Source organism: Bidens hawaiensis, unplaced genomic scaffold (genome assembly GCF_021521415.1).
Source record: "Bidens hawaiensis isolate Kalapana, Puna unplaced genomic scaffold, B.hawaiensis_p1.1 tig00010302_1, whole genome shotgun sequence".
Lineage (NCBI taxonomy): Eukaryota > Viridiplantae > Streptophyta > Magnoliopsida > Asterales > Asteraceae > Bidens > Bidens hawaiensis.
The window spans coordinates 313539-336385 of record NW_027491781.1 but is presented as its reverse complement, the minus strand read 5'-3'; the positions used below and the strand labels follow the sequence as shown (position 1 = coordinate 336385).

General features: G+C 33.9%; 4 protein-coding genes and 1 pseudogene across 6 annotated transcripts; 2 read left to right on the top strand and 3 right to left on the bottom strand.

The window, feature by feature from the left end:
• Positions 1–406: 406 nt before the first annotated feature.
• Positions 407–4248, bottom strand: LOC143534763 (callose synthase 7-like). The gene is made up of 11 exons (XM_077029177.1): positions 4119–4248; positions 3365–3696; positions 2799–2851; positions 2638–2698; positions 2406–2487; positions 2292–2341; positions 2114–2200; positions 1896–2000; positions 901–995; positions 737–818; positions 407–656 (listed from the first exon to the last, which is right to left on the bottom strand). The coding sequence occupies exons 1-11, from the start codon at positions 4231–4233 to the stop codon at positions 492–494; spliced, it is 1227 nt and encodes a 408-aa protein (XP_076885292.1). The 5' UTR covers positions 4234–4248; the 3' UTR covers positions 407–491.
• Positions 4249–4254: 6 nt separating this feature from the next.
• Positions 4255–8685, bottom strand: LOC143534726 (putative callose synthase 6). Its single transcript, XM_077029149.1, has 14 exons — positions 8496–8685; positions 7111–7211; positions 6927–7039; positions 6758–6848; positions 6260–6367; positions 6057–6179; positions 5869–5958; positions 5677–5768; positions 5469–5592; positions 5098–5232; positions 4933–5009; positions 4571–4664; positions 4309–4431; positions 4255–4260 (listed from the first exon to the last, which is right to left on the bottom strand). The coding sequence occupies exons 1-14, from the start codon at positions 8683–8685 to the stop codon at positions 4255–4257; spliced, it is 1467 nt and encodes a 488-aa protein (XP_076885264.1).
• Positions 8686–14032: 5347 nt separating this feature from the next.
• Positions 14033–16413, top strand: LOC143534741 (WD repeat-containing protein 26 homolog). The gene is made up of 3 exons (XM_077029160.1): positions 14033–14932; positions 15476–16102; positions 16182–16413. Exons 1-2 carry the CDS (start codon positions 14066–14068, stop codon positions 15758–15760), a joined length of 1152 nt encoding a protein of 383 aa, XP_076885275.1. The 5' UTR covers positions 14033–14065; the 3' UTR covers positions 15761–16102; positions 16182–16413.
• Positions 15800–16385, top strand: LOC143534725 (WD repeat-containing protein 26 homolog pseudogene; annotated as a pseudogene).
• A 3080-nt stretch (positions 16414–19493) lies between the features above and the next one.
• LOC143534740 (F-box/FBD/LRR-repeat protein At1g13570-like) lies at positions 19494–22644 on the bottom strand. 3 transcript variants are annotated; one of them, XM_077029159.1, is made up of 4 exons: positions 22553–22644; positions 20256–21054; positions 19975–20142; positions 19494–19900 (listed from the first exon to the last, which is right to left on the bottom strand). In XM_077029159.1, exons 2-4 carry the CDS (start codon positions 21048–21050, stop codon positions 19631–19633), a joined length of 1233 nt encoding a protein of 410 aa, XP_076885274.1. In that variant the 5' UTR covers positions 21051–21054; positions 22553–22644; the 3' UTR covers positions 19494–19630. The 3 variants fall into 3 exon arrangements, with proteins under 3 accessions (XP_076885274.1, XP_076885273.1, XP_076885272.1); XM_077029158.1 differs by having other exon boundaries at positions 20256–21126; positions 22553–22638; XM_077029157.1 differs by lacking the exon at positions 22553–22644 and having other exon boundaries at positions 20256–21162.
• Between the last annotated feature and the right edge of the window lie 203 nt (positions 22645–22847).

The following is a 22847-nucleotide window of genomic DNA, read 5'->3' as shown; positions in this document are numbered from 1 at the left end:
CAAGCCTCTTGTCTATATCTTGTGGGTTGACCCGCCTCGCTCGGTGTTGAGGCGGGTACATACCTCTTCAATGACGTATGATCCTACAAGGTAACAAGTTCAATAACATATGAGTTATAAATAATAATAAAATTTGGTTTTAAATAATCCTAACGATGCCATATTGGCAAATAACAGTCTCAACTTCACACTTGGCTGGCGGCGTATTTTTTTCCAACGGTCTGCGACTAACGGATAGTCTCCATTAGTCTATTGCTTGCGTGGCACACCTCGCGCACCATTGGAAAAAAAAAATAAACCTTTAGTTGGGACTGTTGTTTGCCAATACGGCATAGTTGGGATTATTTAAAACCATATTTCTTAAAAAGAAACAGATGATTATTGCCACGTAGTGCTGGCACACATATGTTTATTGACAACTAGGCGTGCCACGTAAACATCAGACTAACATAACTCCGTTAGTAATAACAAAGGTGGCATAAATATAGGGCCTACCGCTTGTCTTCGTCATCAAGAAGACCCAATAATATATCCTTAAGTGTTTGATAACACTCCATAATTGCTGAGTACATGTAATCATCATTATTGATCTTTTTAAAGAGGTCTGCATCTTCTTTTCCTTTAAAAACTTTGGCCATGTCTAATGCAATTGGGATCTTAATATTAAGTAGAAAAGAGTCAATACATAATAATAATAATAATAATACAAATTTATATAAATATAAAGGAGTTAAACCTTGCTGGCTAGCAGGAATGGTGGCCATTGGATAACTGAGACAACACTTGTTGTATATGGTACAAGGAGTAAATCTCTCTCACTAATAAACAAAACATATTATTAAAACAATGCACATTGATTAGATTAACTTAGTTGAGGCATGAAGTAGAATTAGATTAAACCTGTTGCTGATTAAATCCTCCGCTCGCATTGAATATATGAACTCGTTCCACACTTGTAAAAATTTTGCTATGTTCTTTCTTAGCAATGAATCATCCTCCTCCTATATACCATTTTCCATCAAGACAAAGTAAGACTAAAATTAGTAGAATGGGAAAAAAAGCCGTTAGGCGCACTTAAGGCGCATAGGCCTCGCCTGGGGCAGGGCCGTGTCAACGTTCTTGGAGGCCTAAAGCGAACTAAAATGTTGAGGCCTTTTTCTAAAAAAAACAATTTGATATAAACCCTCTTCCATTACCCGGGCTTGGGATCGGCAATAATAAACTATTAAGTTTATAGTTTGCGGAGTTAATTTTTTTTTCTTTGTATGTAAATATATTTATATGAAATTTAGTTCTGAGTTCTATCCATCAATCAGGCTTACATAACTCAGAAGCAAAGAATTGGGCCTGACTTTAGCACATTTAGAAACATATAGTATATAGCTGCAATATTTTGGAGGCCTAACAAAGGTGGAGGCCCAAAGCAATGGCCTGACTTAGCTGGCCCATGGACCGAGCCTGCCTGGGGCCTAGGCGCGAGGCGCAAAATAAGTGAGGGCCTAAGACAAAAAAAAACGCACTTAAATATAAAAATATATAATAATTATGTATTAGAAAAATAATATTATTCTTCATATATAATAAACAAAGGCTATTAGTACCAAAAAGCTCTAAAAGAGTCAATATTCAAATGTAATTTCAAAACTTGAATAACAAAATGTTCAAAACATAAAAACCAAAAGGTCAAAAAGTAATAAATAGTAAATGTTCAAATGACTACTGTTCTTGACCCGTCATCAATGCCATTAGAGGTGTTGTGGCCTTCAAGAAGCGAGGCCCTAGGAACTAGAAGCGCAGATATTGGGCCTGGCCTGGAAAATGGGCTTAGGCGCAAGAAACGAGGGCTTTTAATAACTATGGTAAAAACTAAAAAGAAAACATATTGTAGAGGATACTGAGGGATCTTCTTTGAGTTCTTCTGTCTGCATTGGTACAAGGCGTTCATAGAAAGCCTCAGGGACTGAATAAAACCGCGACCGCAGCATCCCAAGTGTTCGAATCTAACAAATATTGGCAGAAAGTTGATATCAAGTCAAAATTATTGTGTTACATAATAAAGAATGTGTCAAGTTACCAGTCTTAATAGAAATCATGTTGACAGTATTAAAATAACCTCACCCAAGTGGCTGAAAGCACCATAGATTCCACCGATCACGGTGGCATATATCGCATACCATATTTGTGCATCCATGAAATAAACCTAGAAGTAGAAATATCTCTTAACTTTTAACCGCTTGCGTGAAATCCAAGTAAAAGTATTTCTAAGGATACTTTCATACTTAGTTACTTACCATGACAATTGGAGCCCAAATAGCAATAACAACACCAATATTATGAGACACTATAATAAAAAAAATGAATCAGGTTCAGGAAATTACAAAAATGAGATTAAAAAAATAATTTACCGTTTGGAAAGAACTCGTGCCACTCGTATATGTTGATTTTCATGTCCATAATTACTTTTGTGGGTGCAACCAGTGGCAATATCTATCATCAATATATGAAAAATGAACATAAAAACTACTTACAGATATACAGTCATAGAGCTTATGAGGTTATTAATAAATGTCAAACGCTTAGCGTAAGTAATTGTGGGCATAAAGACAGTATGACATGATAAAAGAAGTAAAGAACAACCTCCACATAGTAGCTGAATGAAAACTTGCTTACTAACACCAGCATCCAATACAGTGTGTACCTATAAATGTCAAGTGTGATATGTTTAAAAGCAAACTAAGTACGCACACGCACGCGTATATATATTAATATGCAGACATCAATTAACTCTTCATTCTTACTTCAAAAGCGAAAACATGTCTTCATGCATGCCTCTTCCAACATAGAGCTTTGGCTGAAAAAAGTCGACAACTTTGAAGTCAATTCCGGTAATATTTTTCCACTAACAAGAAAAATGGGTAAGAATCCGAAACGTTTCGAAAGTCACCCAAAAACGATTCAAATGCATAAAACCTTCTAAATCATTTTATCTCGGAAAATAGATTGTTATTGCAATAGTATAGCTTTTAGTTATACCCACCTATAATATGTATTCATATGTTACATATTAAGTGTCCTGCTTGCGGTGTGCGCATATAATGTATATATGCGTGAGCCCTCGGGGGGCAAAAGTGAAATTGCTATAATTTTGACGTTATTTTACTAATTTCGTGAAAACAATGTTAAAAGTGGCGGAAGGATAATCATGCATCATGTGGTGGCATTGATAGCCGAAAGATAAGGGTACATGCACCAATCGGCCGAGAGTGCTATGTGCGATTAATCAGACTCTACCATAGCTTTGCTATTGGTGTGATTTACTGAGTACGATGATGATACATATTATAAAAAAACGGAAGTTAAGTACCTGGGCCCACCACATTATAAAAACAATTACACGCGAATTAGAACGTTCCATGTATCTCCTCAAAGGTGGTAGCAGAAATAGCAAGGCAGACAATGCATTTGGCATCAAATAAATTGCAACAAGATAGTAATAAAGCGATCGGTCCCCTTGATTTCCTCCCAAATTACTAAAGAACCTCGCAACTCCGGTTGGATTCTTAACGGATCCTGAATAACCGATGGGAAGAATCACTACCCAAAATGCCGAAAATGTAAGTTTGAGAAGATAACGAAGTATCTGAGTGTTTTTTAAGCTTCTCCAAGCATTGTAGCTAAGAATCACATCTAAAGAAGCTGCAAAACATAAATGACCAAATAAATATTCGGCCCGTAAAAGAGAGTTAACGAATGGATCATGTGAACGACTGAACGAGTCATATGCGTATAATCAAAAAGTTAAGCTAGTGTATTCTTCATGCATATAACCTTCTAAATCATTTTATTCAAGATCAAGATTATTATTGTAATAATAGTAATGTTTTTGTAATCATAATTTACTCATTAGCTACCACAGTCTGTACACCACCACCTATTTATTTTAGTAGTCTCAGTTTATTTTAGCAGTCTACAGACGTTAAAAAACAAACAGTCTTCTTCATGCAGACTGTAGAGGTTTGGTTCACCTCTTCTTCTACAGATGTGGTCCGCAAACTGCATACATTCTACCTTTGAAAAAACAAACAACACCTTACGCATTAGCTATTTCATAAAAATACCTTGGAAAAAGTTAAGGACGGCTGAAGTAATGAATATGCTCAGAATACTCCCGAAGACGTCATCATCAAAAATTCCGAAAATTGATCCATCTCCATGCCATGCAATAATAACCATAGCCTGCAAGTGTATATAAATTTAGTCCTGATATAAAAACATTAATAAAAAATATTATAATGCTAACATATATGCCTGAAAAATTAATATAAGAAACATCCACATTCGATCGAAACTCCTGTAGAGGTGCAGAAACGTTCGCACTTCAACAAAATTTGTTTTAGGTTTCCTCTTTTCAGATATCACATGGTTGACCTCCTGCAAAATAATAATAATAATAATAATAATAATAATAATAATAATAATAATAATAATAAAATGAAATCATATGAAATAAAAGGCTGCTTATATAAGCATTTTCAGTTTAATACTAGAAACTGTAAAGTCGAACTAATACCTCGTTTTCCTGCATTTTATTATCAGACTCAGAACTAACAAAGAAGTCAGAATCGCGGTCCATTGGCCACCCTAATTTAAAGCATTTGTCTGACCTGTAAAGAGAGATATTAAAGTTTCTATTAGAAGTGTCAAAATGGGCAGTTAAAGCAACACGTCAAAATCGGTAAGGTTGACCCAAAACACCTTGGAAAGTTAACGTACAGACTAAAAAAACTTGCTAAATGTGCGAATCAAGTAGCGTAATTATGTTTATTATTTGAGTTTAAGTAGTATGTTAAATGCGAATACAAAATATATATATATATATATATATATATATATATATATATATATATTAGTTCAGTTATAGAGGTTTGTTACCAAAAGTATTCGTTAAGGTCATCATAGTTTCTCCAAGACGAATGACTTGCTTTGCCGCCTCGGTTTCTCATGGCTTCCTGTCATCATGTAACAACAAAATGTTTAATAACTCTCCAAAATTTTTATAACCATGTTTAAATAAAAGTGGAATAGAATTTTTACTACCTTATGCATAACCTCGTAAATAGGCACCACAACATTGTTCAGAAAAAATTCTTCTTCAACTGCATCTGGTTGATATGTCGCCCCGCTAACAGATTCCACATTAGCAAACAAAATTCCATGAAGTTCATTTGCCATCTAAATATTCAGTAAAAACATGTGGTGAATAACATCTCACAATCAATATTGCCTTAATAATAATAATAATAATAATAATAATAATAATAATAATAATAATCCCATTTTGGCTTAGTAATCATTCAGTATCTGTTCAGTTGACTTTTGAGGTCAAATCATCTTCATATTATGATACAAGCTTTACTAGTATAATAACAGAAAGTGCATAAACTTAACTTTGAGGTAAATAAACATACATTGTGGAAAATATAGCTGATACATTCGGGCATGAAACGGATATTTGAAGCTTCACCCCATATAAGTAGATAGAGCCCGATGTATAGAAGCTCTAACTGCTGCCTATCGGCATCAGGTCCAAACCTATGTAATAAAAATAAAAACATAAAAGTATACTATAAAATATTATATAAAAGCTACAACTTTGAAATACTGAGAATAACTTACTTGAGGTTTGATGTGCAGTGCAAATAATCACACCATGCATTATAGTTCTTGAACAGTTTTTCCATTAACGTTTGTACCGTGCGGCTATCCAACTATAAAATATGCAAAATGATAATTAATAAGTGCAATCAAATTCAATAACTTGTGATATGTTTTAATATTTAATATTTAATATGCTGGTGGAAGCTTTACCTCCTTACAGTCTTTTAAACTCTTGGACCTTGTATCGATATTTGCAAGTAGCAACGTTAAATGTTCTCGTTGATTTGCAACGTTTCCTTTCTTCATTTGTGAACATAATTATACGACAGAAACAAAATTGTCTAAAGTAGAACAAAATTATAAAAGCTGGCTTGAACATGAACAAGAACAATATTTACCTGAAATCCAAATACTAAAGCTAGCCACTCGAGTATATCGTTAACAGCTCTGTCACTATCCATGGGATTTTTAAGCAGTGGAAGATTAGCCACATTTTGGAGAGACCGCAGAGCCGCTTCAATCTAAGATATTAAAATTAATAAATAAATAAAAATAAATAAAGGAAAAGAAAATTAAGAATTTTTATTGATCTAAACACAACCTCAGCAAGCTTCATAATTGCTGGTTTAACTCCAACCGCATATATAGGAAGAATGTTATAGTGTGCATATTGTTCATTTCTCTCTACATGTTTGGCATATCTTTGAGTCTGCAAATATATTTTAGTATGTAATATTCCATAATAACTATAATTATAAATATTAGTAAATAATAATAATAATAATAATATTACATAATTAGATTAAAAAAAAAACTTAGACGTGGCACTTTCGACCCGTTTACTCATGATGGGTCGATTTGGGTTGTGGTTTATTTTATTTTACTTCAAATGTTTCAAATCATAAAAGTTAGTTATAAGGGAATGTAATTTTTGAGTATTTATTGTAATAATATTGTTCTTGCAGTCATAACCAGCCAGGCCCGGCCCGGCCCGTTTGACCCATACAAAAAGTGGACCATTTTGACCACAACCCACCCATATTGTCACCTCGTTTAATATATGTATAACTGAGATATGTGTGTGTTAGATCAGTTATACCTCAGGTTCGACTTTTTCTTTATGTAACACCACCGTATTCAATACATCATATAAGACCGCCGCAATCTGTAACATCTTAGCCATCTCCTCACTTTGAAAGATAATAAATATTAGAATAATAAAAAAATATATATACTGAAAGGGTGTTAATCATGAACAAAAGACGCACGGTTTCTTTGTAGATTGACCCTCTACGATATTTTTCTCGTAGAAATTTTGGTAGTACATCTGGATTTCTTTAGGATCGCTTTTTGCTAATCGAGGTTTCGTCTCTACTTCTTCCTGCAACACGAAAATAGTCGACATTTCCATAATGAATATATAAAATGGATTATTAAACCAAATCTATGTACCCTTTGAAGTCTATGCAGCAAGTAGGTCTTGAATTGGCAAACACCACGTCTAGTAGATTTCGGGTCCATCCTATGCGCCTTCTCAAATGCATGAAACCGGCCTAAGTCAACAAAGTCAAACATGTTGAGTACATTATGTGCAGAGTCATACATTGCACTTAACAGTTAACACCAACTGCTAGCTTGCAGGATTATTTTTCATCTTCTAAATGATAAGATTGTATATATATAACACCTCATCAATTGTATTGTGAATGCTCTGTGTTTCTTATAACTTGACAAATCAAAAGTTTGAAGTCAGTAAATTACATGAACTATTATCCAGATTCAAATGGAAAAAATTATTTGGAACACTAGAACTGTATATAGGGGTATGCATGAAACCGAAAAAACCAATACGAAACTGAAAAAAACCAAACAGAAATAACAGAACCGTAACAAAAAACGAAGGTTTGGTTTAACACTTTCGCAAAAACCGAACTTTTGGTTGGGTTTTGCGTGTTATTAGACAAGTATATTCACCCTCTTAACTCGTGTTATTAAAACCAAAACAACCGAACCGAACTTATAGATTTTCAATGTTTATTTTGATTTAAGTAATTTATACTAATTTAATATATGGTTAAACCCAAATATTTAAGCCCGAATGTATAACTAATTAATTAACTAACAAAAATAATCAGGCCCAAATTCATGATTTTTAGCCAACTTCACCCCCCCCCCCCCAAAAAAAAAATAAATAATAATAATAATTATTATTATTATTATTATTTTACAAGCCCAAATGGCAAAACTGGACAGCTTTCAAAAACTTAAAACACAAAAAAGATTGATGGCAAAACCGAACAAACCGAAACTTGATGGTTTTCAAAAACTCAAAAACTAAAGTTTCGGTTAAAGGCCATTTTTTCCGCCCAGAATTTTCAAGTCCGAATGGCAAAACCGAAACCTGACTGTTTTCAGAAACAGAAAAACCAATATTTCGGTTTAAGACAACTTTTTTTTTTTCGGCCCAAAATTTTCAAGCCCAAATAGCAAAACCGAATAACTGAAACTGAAGAGTTTTCAAAAACTACAACAAACTCAAAAACCAAATTTCCGGTGTTTGGTTCAGTTTTAGCCAACTTTTTTTAATTTTTTTGGCATAAAACTTTCAAGCCCAAATTGCAAAACCGAAAAAACTCACACTTAACACTTTTCTTCAAAAACTTAAAAACCAAAATATCGGTTTTTTGTTCGGTTTCAGTCCAAAATCAAACAAACCCATACTAAACAACTTTCTTTAAAAACCAAAATTTCAGTTTTTTTTTCTCGGGTTCAGCCAAAAACTGTAGATGAATAATATTCAAATTAAAGATGTGAAATAAATAAGTGTAATAACATACATAAATAAGCAACCCTGGGGTTATCCTTCTCGACCTCATTCGCAGCCCGAAGGATAGGAGCAACTGCAGCAAGTGTACTCGGCACAACCTCACTGTCGTGCGCAGCGTACGGATCAATCAACCCCGAATTCCTCGACATCCTAGTCCTTGTCCTAACCTGACCATCTTTCGTTCCACTCGTACTCGCCATCATTGTACACATAATAATAATGATGATGATGATGATGATTTAGATTCATTGGTATATATTGGGATCTTTTGAGTGTGCATTTTGGCTTTTGTATTTTGCTTTTTGAAAGCCTTTTTTATTTTGTTATGAAAAGTGAGAGTTAGCTTACAAGGTTAAGGAATGACTTATGTTTGTTTGTTTGTTTGAATAATAAACTAACTTTTGAAAAAAGATATGATGACTGGACTACCCACCAATCCATCATCTTTGCTTTATGTTCTCTTTCCCGCCTTTTTTTAATAATATAATAATATGGTAAATAAAAATGTGTAATACCAAATTAAATAATCAGGTTTTGTGTTGTTATATTTAACCAGCAGGTTATGCTCAAACTCGACTCGTTTTAACTTAGGAGAGCTTGAGCTAGGTTTATTTGGCTCATGAGTCTTTTTTTCCTTTCAAATTTGAGATTGGCTCATTTATTATTTTTAAAATTTTTTTTGAACGGCGAATTTTCACTGTTAAGTTAGATCGCAACTCCTCAATGAGGAGTCCCACCACCCAACTCATGCTAGACTATGTTGTCTTAACCGGGCCCATGCTGGCATCCAAATTTGGCTTGGCGTTCCCCGAGAAAATTTCCAGCCACTTGACACATACAAATGTTGTACCCTCCACAAGAGAAGCCTCTCTTGAGTAAATACACTATAATAGAAAACTCGGGGGCTTCAAGATTCGAACCTGACCCCTCAAAAAGGATAGACACTTATCCGTCATTAGCATAACCACTCCACCAAAGATGGAAGGTTATTTATTATTTTTTAGTTACTGATATGGTCTGAATAATACATGTTTTTGTATAAATGATTCCTACACTTTTTAGGTTAGTTTTTATTTAATATTATCTCTGACTAGTTCATAAATCGACCTTAAATTTTATAAATGAACTTAAAAATATTTATACAAAAATATGTATAATTTAAACCACGTTAAATAGTTTATATATGTTTTTAGTTATTTTTATATATTATGTGCAAAACTTTAAACAAGCTTAAGTTTGTCTCAAGCTTGTGTAATACCTTAAAAAAGAGCCGAAGCTCGTGTAGTTCAAATAATACAAGGGTAAACTAGCTTCCCAAACAATGCTTGAGCCCGGCCTCGAAGACTAAACAAACTTTATTTGAGGCTTGGGCAATAATCGAACCCACACTATGTGGGTCGGGTCCAAAGACACCAATACTTAAAAAAAAATTAAAAACGGTATATTAAAATTTCTATGAAACTCACAAGAATTAATTAATGAAACCTATACTATCAAATTAATTAATTTTTATATCTGATAGGAAGTATTTGTACTTTAATAAAGCACTATTTTGGTATTGATTTTTTTTTTATTATTGTTGGATTTCATGTTTATAAAGAGGTCATAGTAGGTGGGTTTATTTACGTGGCGATGTGTGACTTGCATGAATAAAGAAAGAAAAATGAAATTAAACTACTAATTAAAAAATAAAATGAAACTGTTAGCTTTAATGGTGAATCGTATAACAAAAAAATTATTAAATGACGCATACAAAATAAGAACTATTTGTTGAGATTAAAAGCCAATGACAAACACTTTATTTAGGTAAATGATAATCAAATTATTTTTGTTATCAACCACAAGGTCATGTTTATCTAAAATGATATATTTGAGCATAAATATTGGTTAGAGCATGGTGTAAATACTTATTATTTTGTTTTGTTTGCTACTTGTTTAAGGAAAAGCGTCAATAATATGCATTCATGACCGGTGATATCATGACTGGAACAAAAGGAAAGATTGGTTGCTCATGTAGGTAAGCCCACTAATTATGTTTCTTGTCTCGTCCCGACCAGCGACCGACCCGAAAAATACGAACACCGAAAAAATGGACCCCGTAAAAGTCCTGGTTCCGCCACTAGCTCAGGCTCGGCTCCTTTCAAGTTTTTTTATCGATATGATCTCAAAAGGCTCACGAGTGGCTCGACTCGTTTGCAACCTTGTGTTAAACATAACGACTTGTCAATTTGTTTGATTATATTTTAATTGGTTTTATCAACTCACCAACAACATTAGCGTGAGGATTATAGCTCGTCAACTCGGTTGTCACATTTAAATAAATGAGCTAAATGAATCGTGCTACATGATTGTAAGCGTGTACGAAATATGGTTGATGTTTTTAACACAAATAGATATATGGGTCGTGTGCGGGTTGACAAATCAATTTCATAAAATAAATATATTTATATCGAATAACTATGAAAGCATGTTCATATGCAAGATTAGATTTATTTGTTTGTCACTCGACATAACTATTGTTGTATGAAACTTGTAAAAATAAAGCCAAATATATAAGTTCATGACATAAACATATTTTATCCATACAATCAATTTTAAAATCAGCATATACAAACCACCTAAACATTGAGATTATTCATTAATTAAAACATTTATACAAGTAACACATTTTAATTTGGTTTATTCTTAAATTTTGACAAACTTATTTTTTGCTTAAAGTTATAACACGTGTGAAGATCTGTTTAATTATAAAAGAAAGATTGTAAATCAAATTATAATTTTCATTTTTCAAACTGATTTTTTTTGGTCGTATTGATTTTCAACATAAGTTAAACATTCATTATTTTTGTATGTATTTATATTTTTAGAAGGGCAACATGAAAGTATTTCTAAATCTATATTTAAACATTAAACCACTTGAGAATAAATATATTTACTATGCACTTTCATACAATTAGGATACAATTTATGTCTGGTATTGGATAATGAAATCTATTAAGTTTGTAGATATTTATTATTGTAATTCGAATATCAAGTTTCTATTTATTTAAAACGGGTTTTTTACCCGTGCATTACTGTGTAAGATAATCATTGTATGATAAGATAACGTGTAGTGGGCATAAAACTCACTGTCAAGTCACCAAGACAAGCGCTACACACCATTATGAAGAGAAGGAGATGGACACAAATGGGGGAGGCGCCATTCCAATGGCGGACGTTAAAGAGGGGGAATGCGTAGTTAGGCAAGGCTAGTTAAAACCTTTTTGTTGTTATATTTTACGGGTTTAGAGTTGTCTGGAACAAAGTTGGTGCTTTTGATTAATTATTGACTACAAATGTACCATCTTTCTTTCATGGTAAGACGCAATAGACAGGAGATTCCTTTGATGGCGAGAATTTCCTTACTTATATGCTAGTTAAGCTACAATGTGATTAGCGTGGGTTAGAGCATTCCCAACGCTCTTCAAACCGTCACATCAAATTCCAAACATTTTTAAAAAACTCTCACTTTCTTCCCCAACGCCAAATTTACACAAACCCATTAAAAATTATAAAAATCATATATACAATATGTATGTATATATGTGAGACGAGATAATGGCCCCACCTCAATCGTTCGCTTAACTGTTTGCAGAGAAGAACCCACCTGTTAGACCCTGGCTCTATAACGCGGCTCGTCCGCATGCGCCACATCTTCTCAGGACCCAACATGTGGCGCACATTATACATGTTCTTAATTAAAACTCACTAAATACATGACACTAACATGACGTTTCAACCAGCACATTTTAGTTAGCCCGGTTCATTTCATTAAACACAATAATAATTAAATTTGTATATATGATTCCTAAGGATTTATATAAGCCCAATTCAATCTCTATAAAACCAAACTAAAATACGATAATCTTTCAATCATAATAATAATAATAATAATAATAATAATAATAATAATAATAATAATAATAATAATCTTTCAATTGAGTGGTCAACAACTGCACCGATTTCTTCTCCTGCAGTCAGGTATCGAACCCTAAACCTTCAATTGCAAAACCCACTTCCATCTGTTTGTATGTTGTTTGTTGATGAACATGTGTGTTAAGTTTAGAAGCTAATTAAAGTTATAATAATAAGTTTGATGTACTAGTTTTTTTTTTAAAATTTATGGGTTTTAATTTTTGATGATCAGTTAACATTTTGATTATTGTTATTATTATTATTATTATTATTATTATTATTATTATTATTGAAATGTTTGGAGTTGTATGCATTTGAAAGTTTAACAAGAAAAGATTTTTATAACAATGAAACAGAGGAATTGATATTTAATGTCATTGATAATCTAGGGGTGTTAAACGGGTCGTGTTTGCGGGTTGGTCTGTCTATCCTGACCCGGACCCAAAAATATTCAAGACATTTCAACCTGAAAATGAGCCGCGTATTTGTGGGTTGACCCGATCACCTGAACACGACCTGTTTGACCCAATTTTTTTATTTTTGTTTTTTGGTTTTCGCTTATTAATATTTTAAATTTGCATTTTTACAACAAAAATTACAAGTTTATATAAAGGAATTACATTTTAAATAATTAATTATGAAATCTTATGTCAATTTTCATTTTAGTTTTAAATTTTGGCGTAAGATACCCAACTAATTACTAAAAAAATGGGTTAAACGGGTCAATTCATGAACCCATGGGTTGACCTAAACCCAACCTGTTTAGCTAAACGGGTTCGCATGTTTGAAACTAACCCAACCCGAACCTGAAAATCTTGTAAGACACGCGAACCTGAACATGAACCGCGGGTTGACCCGCACACGACCCGTTTGACCCGATTTCTTTTAAATCTATATTTTTACAATAAAACAAAATACAAATATATATAAAATAATTACATTTTAATTATAACATCTTGTGTCAAAATTATTATTTTTTTAGTTTTAAGTTTTGGCATAAGATACCCAACCGGTTTAATTTATTACACAAAATATCATCGTACTCAGTATATCCCACCAATAGCAATGCTATGGTAGGGTCTGAGGAGGGTAAGATGTAGACAACCTTACCTCTACCCCATAGGGATAGAGAGGCTGCTTCCGATGAGACCCCCGGCTCGATAGTAGTTTTGCATCAAGCCTAAACTACTATCGAGCCGGGGGTCTCATCGGAAGCAGCCTCTCTATCCCTATGGGGTAGAGGTAAGGTTGTCTACATCTTACCCTCCTCAGACCCTACCATAGCATTGCTATTGGTGGGATATACTGAGTACGATGATATTTACAAAACACATTTAAAAAAAATGTTAAATAAATGGGTCAACCCGCAAACTCATCGGTTTGACCAAACCTGACCTGTTTAGCTAAACGGGTTCGCAGGTGTGAAGCTACCGCGAACCCCGTTTATACCAAACCGAAACCCACGAATTTCGTGTTAGGTTTGTGTTTTTGTGTCATGTCGCAAATTTACGCACTTTATACTCGAGTTTGTGTTATTTAACTTATTTTACTTTCTAACTTCTTTATTCAGGAAAAATTATTTGCAGCTAAAAAATCTCTGTGTTCATATGGATTGATCAGCAATTCATGAGAGGTGTAAATGATGAAGAACCGCCTTCAAAACGTTTAAAATCATCCTATAACGATCTTTCAAACGGAAATTTACTAAAATACCCTTCATCTCGCTCAATGGGTTCTTCACTGGCCCGGCCCGTAAATGATGAGTTAATCGGTTCAAAAGGAGTTAAAAAAGTCAAATTTGTTCGGATCATAACCGAAGCATTATACTCTCTCGGGTATAATAAAACCGCTGCTTATCTTGTACAAGAATCAGGAGTATCTTTGCATTCATCGAAAGTTACTGTTTTTATTAAACAAATTCTTGACGGTCGTTGGGACGAAAGTTTAGCTTCTTTGCATAAGATTGGGATAGTAGACGAAACCGTTATTATACTCGCGTACTTTATAATATTACAACAGAAGTTTTTAGAGCTTTTGGATGATCAAAAAGTTATGGACGCTTTGAACACACTAAGGACCGAAATAGAACCTTTTTCAGTAAACCCAATCAGGGTCCGAGAGCTTTCTTCCCTCGTTTTGTCCCGTTCATATCGGGTCAACAATGGTCAAGATTTGGTCAAGTCAAAGGCCAGGTCAAAGCTACTCGAGGACTTACAAAAGTTATTACCTTCAACAATGATGACACCGGATAAAAGATTGCTGCAGTTAGTAGAACAAGCTATTGACTCGCAGCATGTTATTTGCTTGTTTCATAATTCTTTAACCGGTGAAAATTCGTTATTCACTGATCATCGTTGTGGAAGAGATAATATTCCTGCAAAAACTGTGCAGGTTCTGCATGATCATCGTGACGAAGTTTGGTACTTGAAGTTTTCTAAAAACGGGAAGTATTTGGCTTCGTCGTCTAGTGATTGTTCTGCAATTATTTGGGAGGTAATAATTAAGTTTGTTATTATTTAGCTAATCATTTTTATTCTATAAATCAAGATATTTTTTTTGAACAGCCACACTTTTATTTAGCTAACTCATTTCATTCAAAGATTTAGATTATTATAGTTATATTGTTTCCATAATCTGTTTTATTTCGTTTGTTAATTGTTAAAGAGAAATTTGCATAAATGGTTCTTGTCGCCATGTGGCGCACAGTCAGCAAATGGTGGGTTTTGTTTTAGGGGTGTAATGGTGTTGTAGCCCTATATATATATATATATTATATCACACACACACACATATATAATAATAATAATAATAATAAGACATGGATAGCAGGCGATAAATATTCACCCCCCCCCCAAAAAAAGTCGCCCCAATATCGCCTGGGGGCAGTGTTTACCAATTTTATCGCCCCTTGTCGCCCTTTATCCCCCCCCCACCCCCCACCCCCACCCACCCACAACTACGGAAAGGCTTATAGAAAGTTTAATAATCTGTTTAACTATTTGGCCTATTAATATCTTCTATCTTTTGTTGTTAAAGGTTAATCTGGATGGTAGACTCGTGTTGAAGCATAGATTAACGGGACACCAAAAGCCCGTTTCAAGTGTTTCATGGAGCCCGTGTGATAAACAAATCTTAGCATGTGGTCTAGAGGAAGTTATAAGGCGTTGGGACGTTTCATCGGGTGAATGTCTGCAAGTTTATGAAAAAGGTCTTGTCGGTTCGGTTTCTTGCAGTTGGTGTCCAAATGGAAAATATATTTTCTCGGGTTTAACGGATAAAACCGTAATCATGTGGGATTTGGATGGAAATCAGACAGATTGATTTGAAGGACAAAAAACTATTAAAATCTCGGACTTACAAATGACGGTTGATGGGAAATTAGTAACGGTTTTTAAGGATAATATGATACTTATTCTTGACAAAGATTCAGGGGCCGAAAAGTGGATCAAAGAGGATGAAACCGTAGTTTCGTTTACATTATCCGAGGATAATAAGTTGTTGCTGGTTAGTCTTGCGAATGAAGAGTTACACCTTTGGAATATTCATGGTGAAATTCGACTTGTTTCAAAGTACAAGGGTCATAAACGTTCTCGTTTTATCGTTAGAGCCTGCTTTGGTGGATTTCAACAAGCGTTTATCGCCAGTGGCAGTGAAGATTCGCAGGTATTATTTTTTTTATTTTTATCGCGCAATGAATATATTTTTGTTATTAATCGCCTTAACTTTTATAACGTGCGTGTAGGTTTACATATGGCACAAAAGATCCGGAGAGCTTATTGAAACACTAGGAGGTCATTCGGGTGCTGTAAACTGTGTGAGCTGGAACCCGGTGAACCCACATATGCTGGCTTCGGGTAGTGATGACCGAACCATACGGATTTGGAGTTTAAATCATGTGGGCCCCGGTTCTAATAGTCGCGTTAGTTATTGCAATGGAGCAAGTTAAGGATTTCATACTCGTAATTAAGAGAGGTACCAAGAACTCACGTTTTTAATTCACAAGGCTTACTTGTGCTTAATACGTTTTTAATTCACATTTACATAAAATAACAAGCTACTAAACAAATGAGTATCACTTATGGACGCTTCCATCAGTGAGGGTATGTTAGTAATATGGGCAATGTTAATTTGTTTGCCAAGTGATTAGTGAGGGTTTACCAATGGACAAATTTGTGAGAGATTACCTATGACTATTCTCTGGGGAAGACAATTTTTTTTTACGCTAGACAAGTCTTCTCTAGTGCCCGGCAAGTCTCCAATGGAGTAGACACTGTCACTGATGGTTTACTGAGGAAAACTTTAAGATATTACCGACAGACTTACCCGTTGGTAACTAAATTTCGAAAAAAACGATTAACATTTAATTATATATTTTGAACAGTTAAAACAAATCAAAAAATTAATACACAATTTAATTATATATTATACATTGCCTGATGGTTTATTGAGGAAAACTTTAAGATATTACCGAAAGACTTACCCGTTGGTAACTAAATTCCTATCAAAACAAATCAAAAAACTAATACAAAATTTGAAAATTAATACGAAATCTGGAAATTTATACAAAATCTCTAAAGTTGATACAAAACTAGAATTTAAAATTAAATTAAAATAATTCTCGTAGCAATGTCTTGTTTTAGACTCAGTTTTAGAAATCTCTCGTGATGATTTTGTCTCAAAGTAGCTTTTAGCACATCTCGTGAAAAACATGTCGAAGAATCTAAGAGAGGGTTCAAAAAGGTCTTGCAGAGAGATGAGTGACAAGTCTTCGAAGAAGCGAATCATTGTATTTGAACATGATGACAAACACTCATGTAGTCAAGGGGTGACGTGAGAAGTGTTTATGGACAACGTGTGTGGTATAATCGTTTATCTTACTGAATCCCATGATTTTCGTATCAGCTTGTGTGATACGTCACTCTTTGTATACTGCCACGCGAATCACGTCCCTTATTTGCTTCTTTATGTGGATGACATAATCCTAACAGCCTCAAATCAGTTTTGAAATATGATGTTTTATAAAGTCTGAATATAATGTTGCAACACCCTTATATTTATCTACGTTCGATGTAAGTTTAATTTAAAACACAGTTTTCGTGTGATAATGTAAGATCCCTCTTTGATGGTGTTCTTGGGTGGTTAGGCATTAAAATTAGTATGGATCGTTGATATGCTGTCCTATGGTATTGAGGGTTGTCCCAAATGTTGTTAAAAAAATACATATATGTTGATATTGATGGACTATAAGCCCTTTGGTACAATAGAGAGCTACCTAGACATTTATTTTTTACATTAGTATTTTAGTATTTTATTGAGTAATCCTTAATATATAAACAAAGAAAATAAAAATTTATTGGTGTAATTCATGAACAAAATTATTATGTAGTGTATGCCTAGAACAAAAAATAGTCCATATACTATGAATTAGTATACTTCTCTAGTTTTCTCATTCATAGAAAATATGGTAAAAACTCAAATGCAAAGATTCATTACATGATTACAGATATAAAACTAGTTATGTGATATAAAACTAGTTATGTGATACGTTAAACAGTTGACGGGTATAAAACTAGTTATGTATGTTCTTGATAACAAGATTTATTACAATAATAATTCAATCTTCACTTTACCATATTTTTTTTTCCAATAGCCTTAAGGGACGAATACACCGACGTGTTGCGTGCGACTCAAAATGCACCACATTGCTAATAACAAGATGAGTAGAGCTATAATAAGGCTACATGCATGACTGAATTTGAAAAATGATCGGTGTAAACGAGCTACATTTACGACCGGATTTAAAAAGATTTTGTTACATCAAAACTCTTGAGATATTTACAATAAGATTTCTACTCAAAATAGCCGGATTTGGGTTAAAACTTGTCCCTTAAGCTATGCACGCGACTAAATAGCAATCCATATCGATCGAGCCCATATTCTAACTTTTTCATGATCATAAAGAACATCAAGTTAAAACACGTTCAAAGCTCATAAAGTGTGTGTGGAATTAAAATGTGCACATGATAATGTTAACCTACCTATGATTATGCATAATCAATACCCATAAACTAAGTGCAATTGTAAAGGAAAGACCATAATTAAAAAAACAAGTTTCACTTAGATAACTCAAGGCTTCACCACATAAATAACAAATTTATACAATGTTCTATATTCCATGATTGTAATAACAATCTTGTATTCCAAAGTAAGAAGCAAAATGTCACCTTAATTCAAGACAACGAGGCACGGTATTCATATAATTATGCAGGAAATAGAAGGCAAGTTTAAACCAACTAAAATTAGGAAAGATGGATATCAACTACAGGGGAAGCTTGATATAGGTTCAGCACCTTCTTGGCAAACTTCGACTTTTCATAAAACGTAATTTCAGCACGAGGACGAATAACAATCCTTTTTAAGAAAGGGGAACATGCAAGTAAATAGTTTAACAACCATACTTCATTCTCCGAACCTTTCGAATATTCAAACATCACACTTCTTAGCTGCAGCTGCTCCGTTGTATTGTAGCCTATTGGTGGACATGGCCGAGCATACTGAAAGAATAACCAGTATTCAAATACAAAACTATATATGAATTATAAGATGAGCAGTATAGTATACATACCCCGTTACATGCCGTGATTTCAAGAATCTGTAGATTCGGGCAGATGCTAATCAAATCAAAAGCACATGATAACTTTATACGATCGTCTAAGCATATGTTTAATAATTTAAGGGCCTTGAGGCTGGGAAAGACTATAGCGAACCTCTTGTTAATAACACGCTTTATAAACTACAAGAAAAGAATGTTATCAGATTAAGAAAAAAAGGTTAAACTTCGACGACACAATTTTGCATTGTAAATTACCTTGCAACCGCAAAAGTTCAACTCAAGCTCTTGAAGTATTGGAAGAGAAGCTAGAATCGGGTAGGAATTGGTGCCGGGTATGGTCAACAAAAGTCAAAACCGGTTCCGGGTATACTCATGTATTTGACCGGGCTTTGACCAGCTCCATCGGGTTTTGACATTAGATAATCTCATATCTAATGTGATTCATTACAAAGTAAGAACCCAAATATTACATTAATTCGAACCAGACTAACACAAACACATGTTCATTTCCACTTACACAACGAGGTGACAAATTCATACAGGAATTAAACGAGGAAGTCAACACAACACAACTAAAATTAGAAATCGATTTCAGCTACAGGGGAGGCTCGATGCAGCTTCAACAACTTACTAGCAAACTTCAACTTTTCATACGGCTTAATCGTACTTGACGAGTGGGGCCGAATAACAATCTTTTGTAGGAAAGGGGAACACGCAAGTAAATACTTGATCAACCGTAATTCATTCTCTGAGCCTTTCAAACATTCAAACGTCACACTTCGAAGCTGCAACAGCCCCGTTGTATTGTAGTCGTCCACCTGGACCACCTGCGTAGGTGAATCAGCACGCTGCAAGAATAACCAACTAGTATTCAGCTGCAAAACTATACATGAGATTATAAGACGAGCAGAAAGATACACACACTGTTACTTGCTGTGATTTCAAGAGTCTGCAGATTCGGGCAGCTTCTAATCAATTCAAAAGCACATGATAACTTCATGCCTTTGAGTAAATCTATGCAAGATAATTTAAGAGCCATGAGACAAGGAAACGCGATTGATAACCCCTTGTTAGCAACGCCTTCTATCAACTACAAGAAAAGAATGTTATCATATTATTATTAATAAATAACGATAATAATAAATAAAAGAAACTATGTTTTTTGTAAATTAACCTTCAAAGACATAATTTAGCATTAATTACCTTGCAGCCTAGAAAGTTCAACTCAAGCTCTTGAAGTTTTGGAAGAGAACCTAGAAGCTCAATGATTGTACTGGAAGTAGAAAAATTCATTGTAGTGTCAAGATTACGCAATGATAAAGATAATATTTTCAGATTTTCAAGCCTTGCAATCTCATCTAGCTTTACTTTGCATGATTTATAAACATTGTCTAGTTTCAAAATCTCAAGTAAGGGGCACAAAGTAATAACCCCCCCAAGTTCACTGTCCGGTCCATACACCTCTAAGCTCAATGGGTTTGGGAAACCATGAAAAGTAGGTGGCGGATTGAAACGACAATCACGAAGTTTCAAATGCCTCAACTCTAAACAAGAGAAAAGATGGGTAGGCAACTTATATGGTGTTTCATTACAATGCTCAAGTGTGAGGTCCTTAATTTCTTTTCTGGACAAGAATGAAATCCAGTGAATGACATCTTTATCTTTATTAACTACCAATTCGTCGTCATATACTTCGAGGACACACTTTGTAATGGTTCCTCTAAGCTGAAGAAGAATCCTGCCAATAACTCTCTTTGGATTTTCAGCTTTTGTAAATCTTAAATAGCTAAAGAAGTCCTCATCGAATACGAGTTGGCTAATAAGCAGGGTCCACTTAAACCTCCACTTTCTCGCCAAGATAGAGGTCCTCGCAGCATTTTGTAATGGCAAACGATCGAGAATATTAGTTAGCACATTATCAGGCATTGTGCTAATGAAATCTTCTTCTTCTTCTGGTGCAAACATGGATTTTTCACGTCTCCCCTGAATCGGTTCCATGTCTCTAATCATCAACACATAAATTCCATATTAGGGGCTAGCATAGCTTCATTTGTTTCGAATGCTTTAACCAAACCTAAAACAAACTTCTACAGAAACAAGTGATGAAAACACATGATTATTCTAATTACCTTTTGACTGAATTAATAAGGCGGAAACAGTGTCCGTCCGATGATTGTGTGTGAGTGCAAGTAACGGAATCAATCAATTTCACCAAAAGAAAGGTTAACAATTTCATGGACCTTCAATTCCCTCCCCTCCCCTGTTTATTATTTTCATTTTTATTTACATCTTGTTTTGTTTTGTTTTGGAGCTATGACGCTTAGAGGTGCACAAATCAGGTTTTTCTAATACCTGGCTCCGGGTTTGGTTATGAAAAATTTGAGATAGGTGAACGAAAATTGCAGCAATGTTATTACAAACCTTAGATTAGAATAGGCCTGTAAACGAACCGAACGTACGGTGAACTGTTCGGCGGGAAGTTCGTTTATTTAATAAACGAACGAACATGAACAAAAAAGTTGTGTTCTTTTAATTAAATGAACGAACATGAACACATGTTCCTTTCGTTCATTTATGTTCATGAACGTTCGTTTCTGTATGTTTATTTATGTTTGTTTATGTATTAATATAAAATAATTAATATTATTCGGATGAGTCATCTAGTTAAAGTTTTATATTTGCTCATTTGTGTTCATTTAAGTGTTTTCATTTATGTTCATTTATATTTGTTTGTGTTCATATATGTTAATTTATCTTTGTTCAGTTATATTCGTTTAGATTTTAAACAAACGAACATAAACAAACAAAAATGTTCATTTTTTAAATAAAGGAACATGAACATAAATATTTGTTCGATTAAGTGTTCATGTTCGTTTAAAGTTAAATGAACGAACACAAACATGCCCTTGTTCGGGTTCGTTCAATTCGTTTACATTCTTTCGTTATTCACATTGATGAATACATTGGTCTCAATCTCTAGGCTCCGCCGATTTTATTTGTGTTCGTGAACACGAACATAAAATCTCGTTTGGTAAGTGTTCGAGAATCTTTCGTGAACACATTATTTCCTTACCGAACGAACACGAACAAAGGCTTGTTCGTGTTCGATCGGTTCGTGTACAGCCCTAATTAGAAGGCCTGATTGGTTATAAAAGATAGTTTAAATTCAATTAAAAACGAAATAAATAGTTAATTTGTAACCATAGGTTTCAGATACAGTGTTACAGAATACATATTATACATACAGAGTGAGCTACCATAAATAAATATCTAAAAGTTTGTTGACAGAAAATGGCATTTTAAGCTCGCATACATAATATTAGACAGAGTAAATGAAAAATAATTATTACAGTAACAATATTATTATTATTATTATTATTATTATTATTATTATTATTATTATTATATAAACCTTAGATTCAGAAACCTAACGATTGAGCATCGGTATCAATCAATCAATCAATCAATCGAGTAAAGTAAACTCATAGAATGATTCTAACCTTGAAATGAAATGAAGAAATTAGCAGCAACACAAACATCAAAAGTGGCGGCCGATGACTTTGACCACAAATTACCAAACCCTCACTCCCCTGTTTTGTTTGTTTACTCTTTTTCTATATTTATTGTTATTTTGTGTACGACGCGTGTAGAAATATTGATATTTTCGAATAAACACATGTCACTTGAAAGAACAACATAAGTTGTTATATGTTATTCGGTATGACAATATACTTAAAGTTGTAAATGATATTGGTACGATAACAAATAACTGTGAAACACAAAGATAAACCCAAA

What these genes read in the sequence shown, in the direction of transcription:
- LOC143534763 (XM_077029177.1), bottom strand. Translation starts at nt 4,233, where the DNA reads ATGGTTATTATTGCATGGCATGGAGATGGATCAATTTTCGGAATTTTT. An exon ending in CATTCAGCTACTATGTGGAG is followed by an intron (nt 2,488 to 2,637) that starts GTTGTTCTTTAC and finishes TATTGATGATAG; the next exon opens with ATATTGCCACTGGTTGCACC. An exon ending in GCACGAGTTCTTTCCAAACG is followed by an intron (nt 2,342 to 2,405) that starts GTAAATTATTTT and finishes TTTTTATTATAG; the next exon opens with TGTCTCATAATATTGGTGTT.
- LOC143534726 (XM_077029149.1), bottom strand. Translation starts at nt 8,685, where the DNA reads ATGGCGAGTACGAGTGGAACGAAAGATGGTCAGGTTAGGACAAGGACT. An exon ending in AAGAAAAAGTCGAACCTGAG is followed by an intron (nt 6,368 to 6,757) that starts GTATAACTGATC and finishes ATATATTTGCAG; the next exon opens with ACTCAAAGATATGCCAAACA. An exon ending in CACTGCACATCAAACCTCAA is followed by an intron (nt 5,593 to 5,676) that starts GTAAGTTATTCT and finishes TTTATTACATAG; the next exon opens with GTTTGGACCTGATGCCGATA.
- LOC143534741 (XM_077029160.1), top strand. Translation starts at nt 14,066, where the DNA reads ATGAGAGGTGTAAATGATGAAGAACCGCCTTCAAAACGTTTAAAATCA. An exon ending in GTTCTGCAATTATTTGGGAG is followed by an intron (nt 14,933 to 15,475) that starts GTAATAATTAAG and finishes TTGTTGTTAAAG; the next exon opens with GTTAATCTGGATGGTAGACT.
- LOC143534740 (XM_077029158.1), bottom strand. Translation starts at nt 21,062, where the DNA reads ATGATTAGAGACATGGAACCGATTCAGGGGAGACGTGAAAAATCCATG. An exon ending in TGAACTTTCTAGGCTGCAAG is followed by an intron (nt 20,143 to 20,255) that starts GTAATTAATGCT and finishes CTTTTCTTGTAG; the next exon opens with TTGATAGAAGGCGTTGCTAA. An exon ending in AAATCACAGCAAGTAACAGT is followed by an intron (nt 19,901 to 19,974) that starts GTGTGTATCTTT and finishes TTATTCTTGCAG; the next exon opens with CGTGCTGATTCACCTACGCA.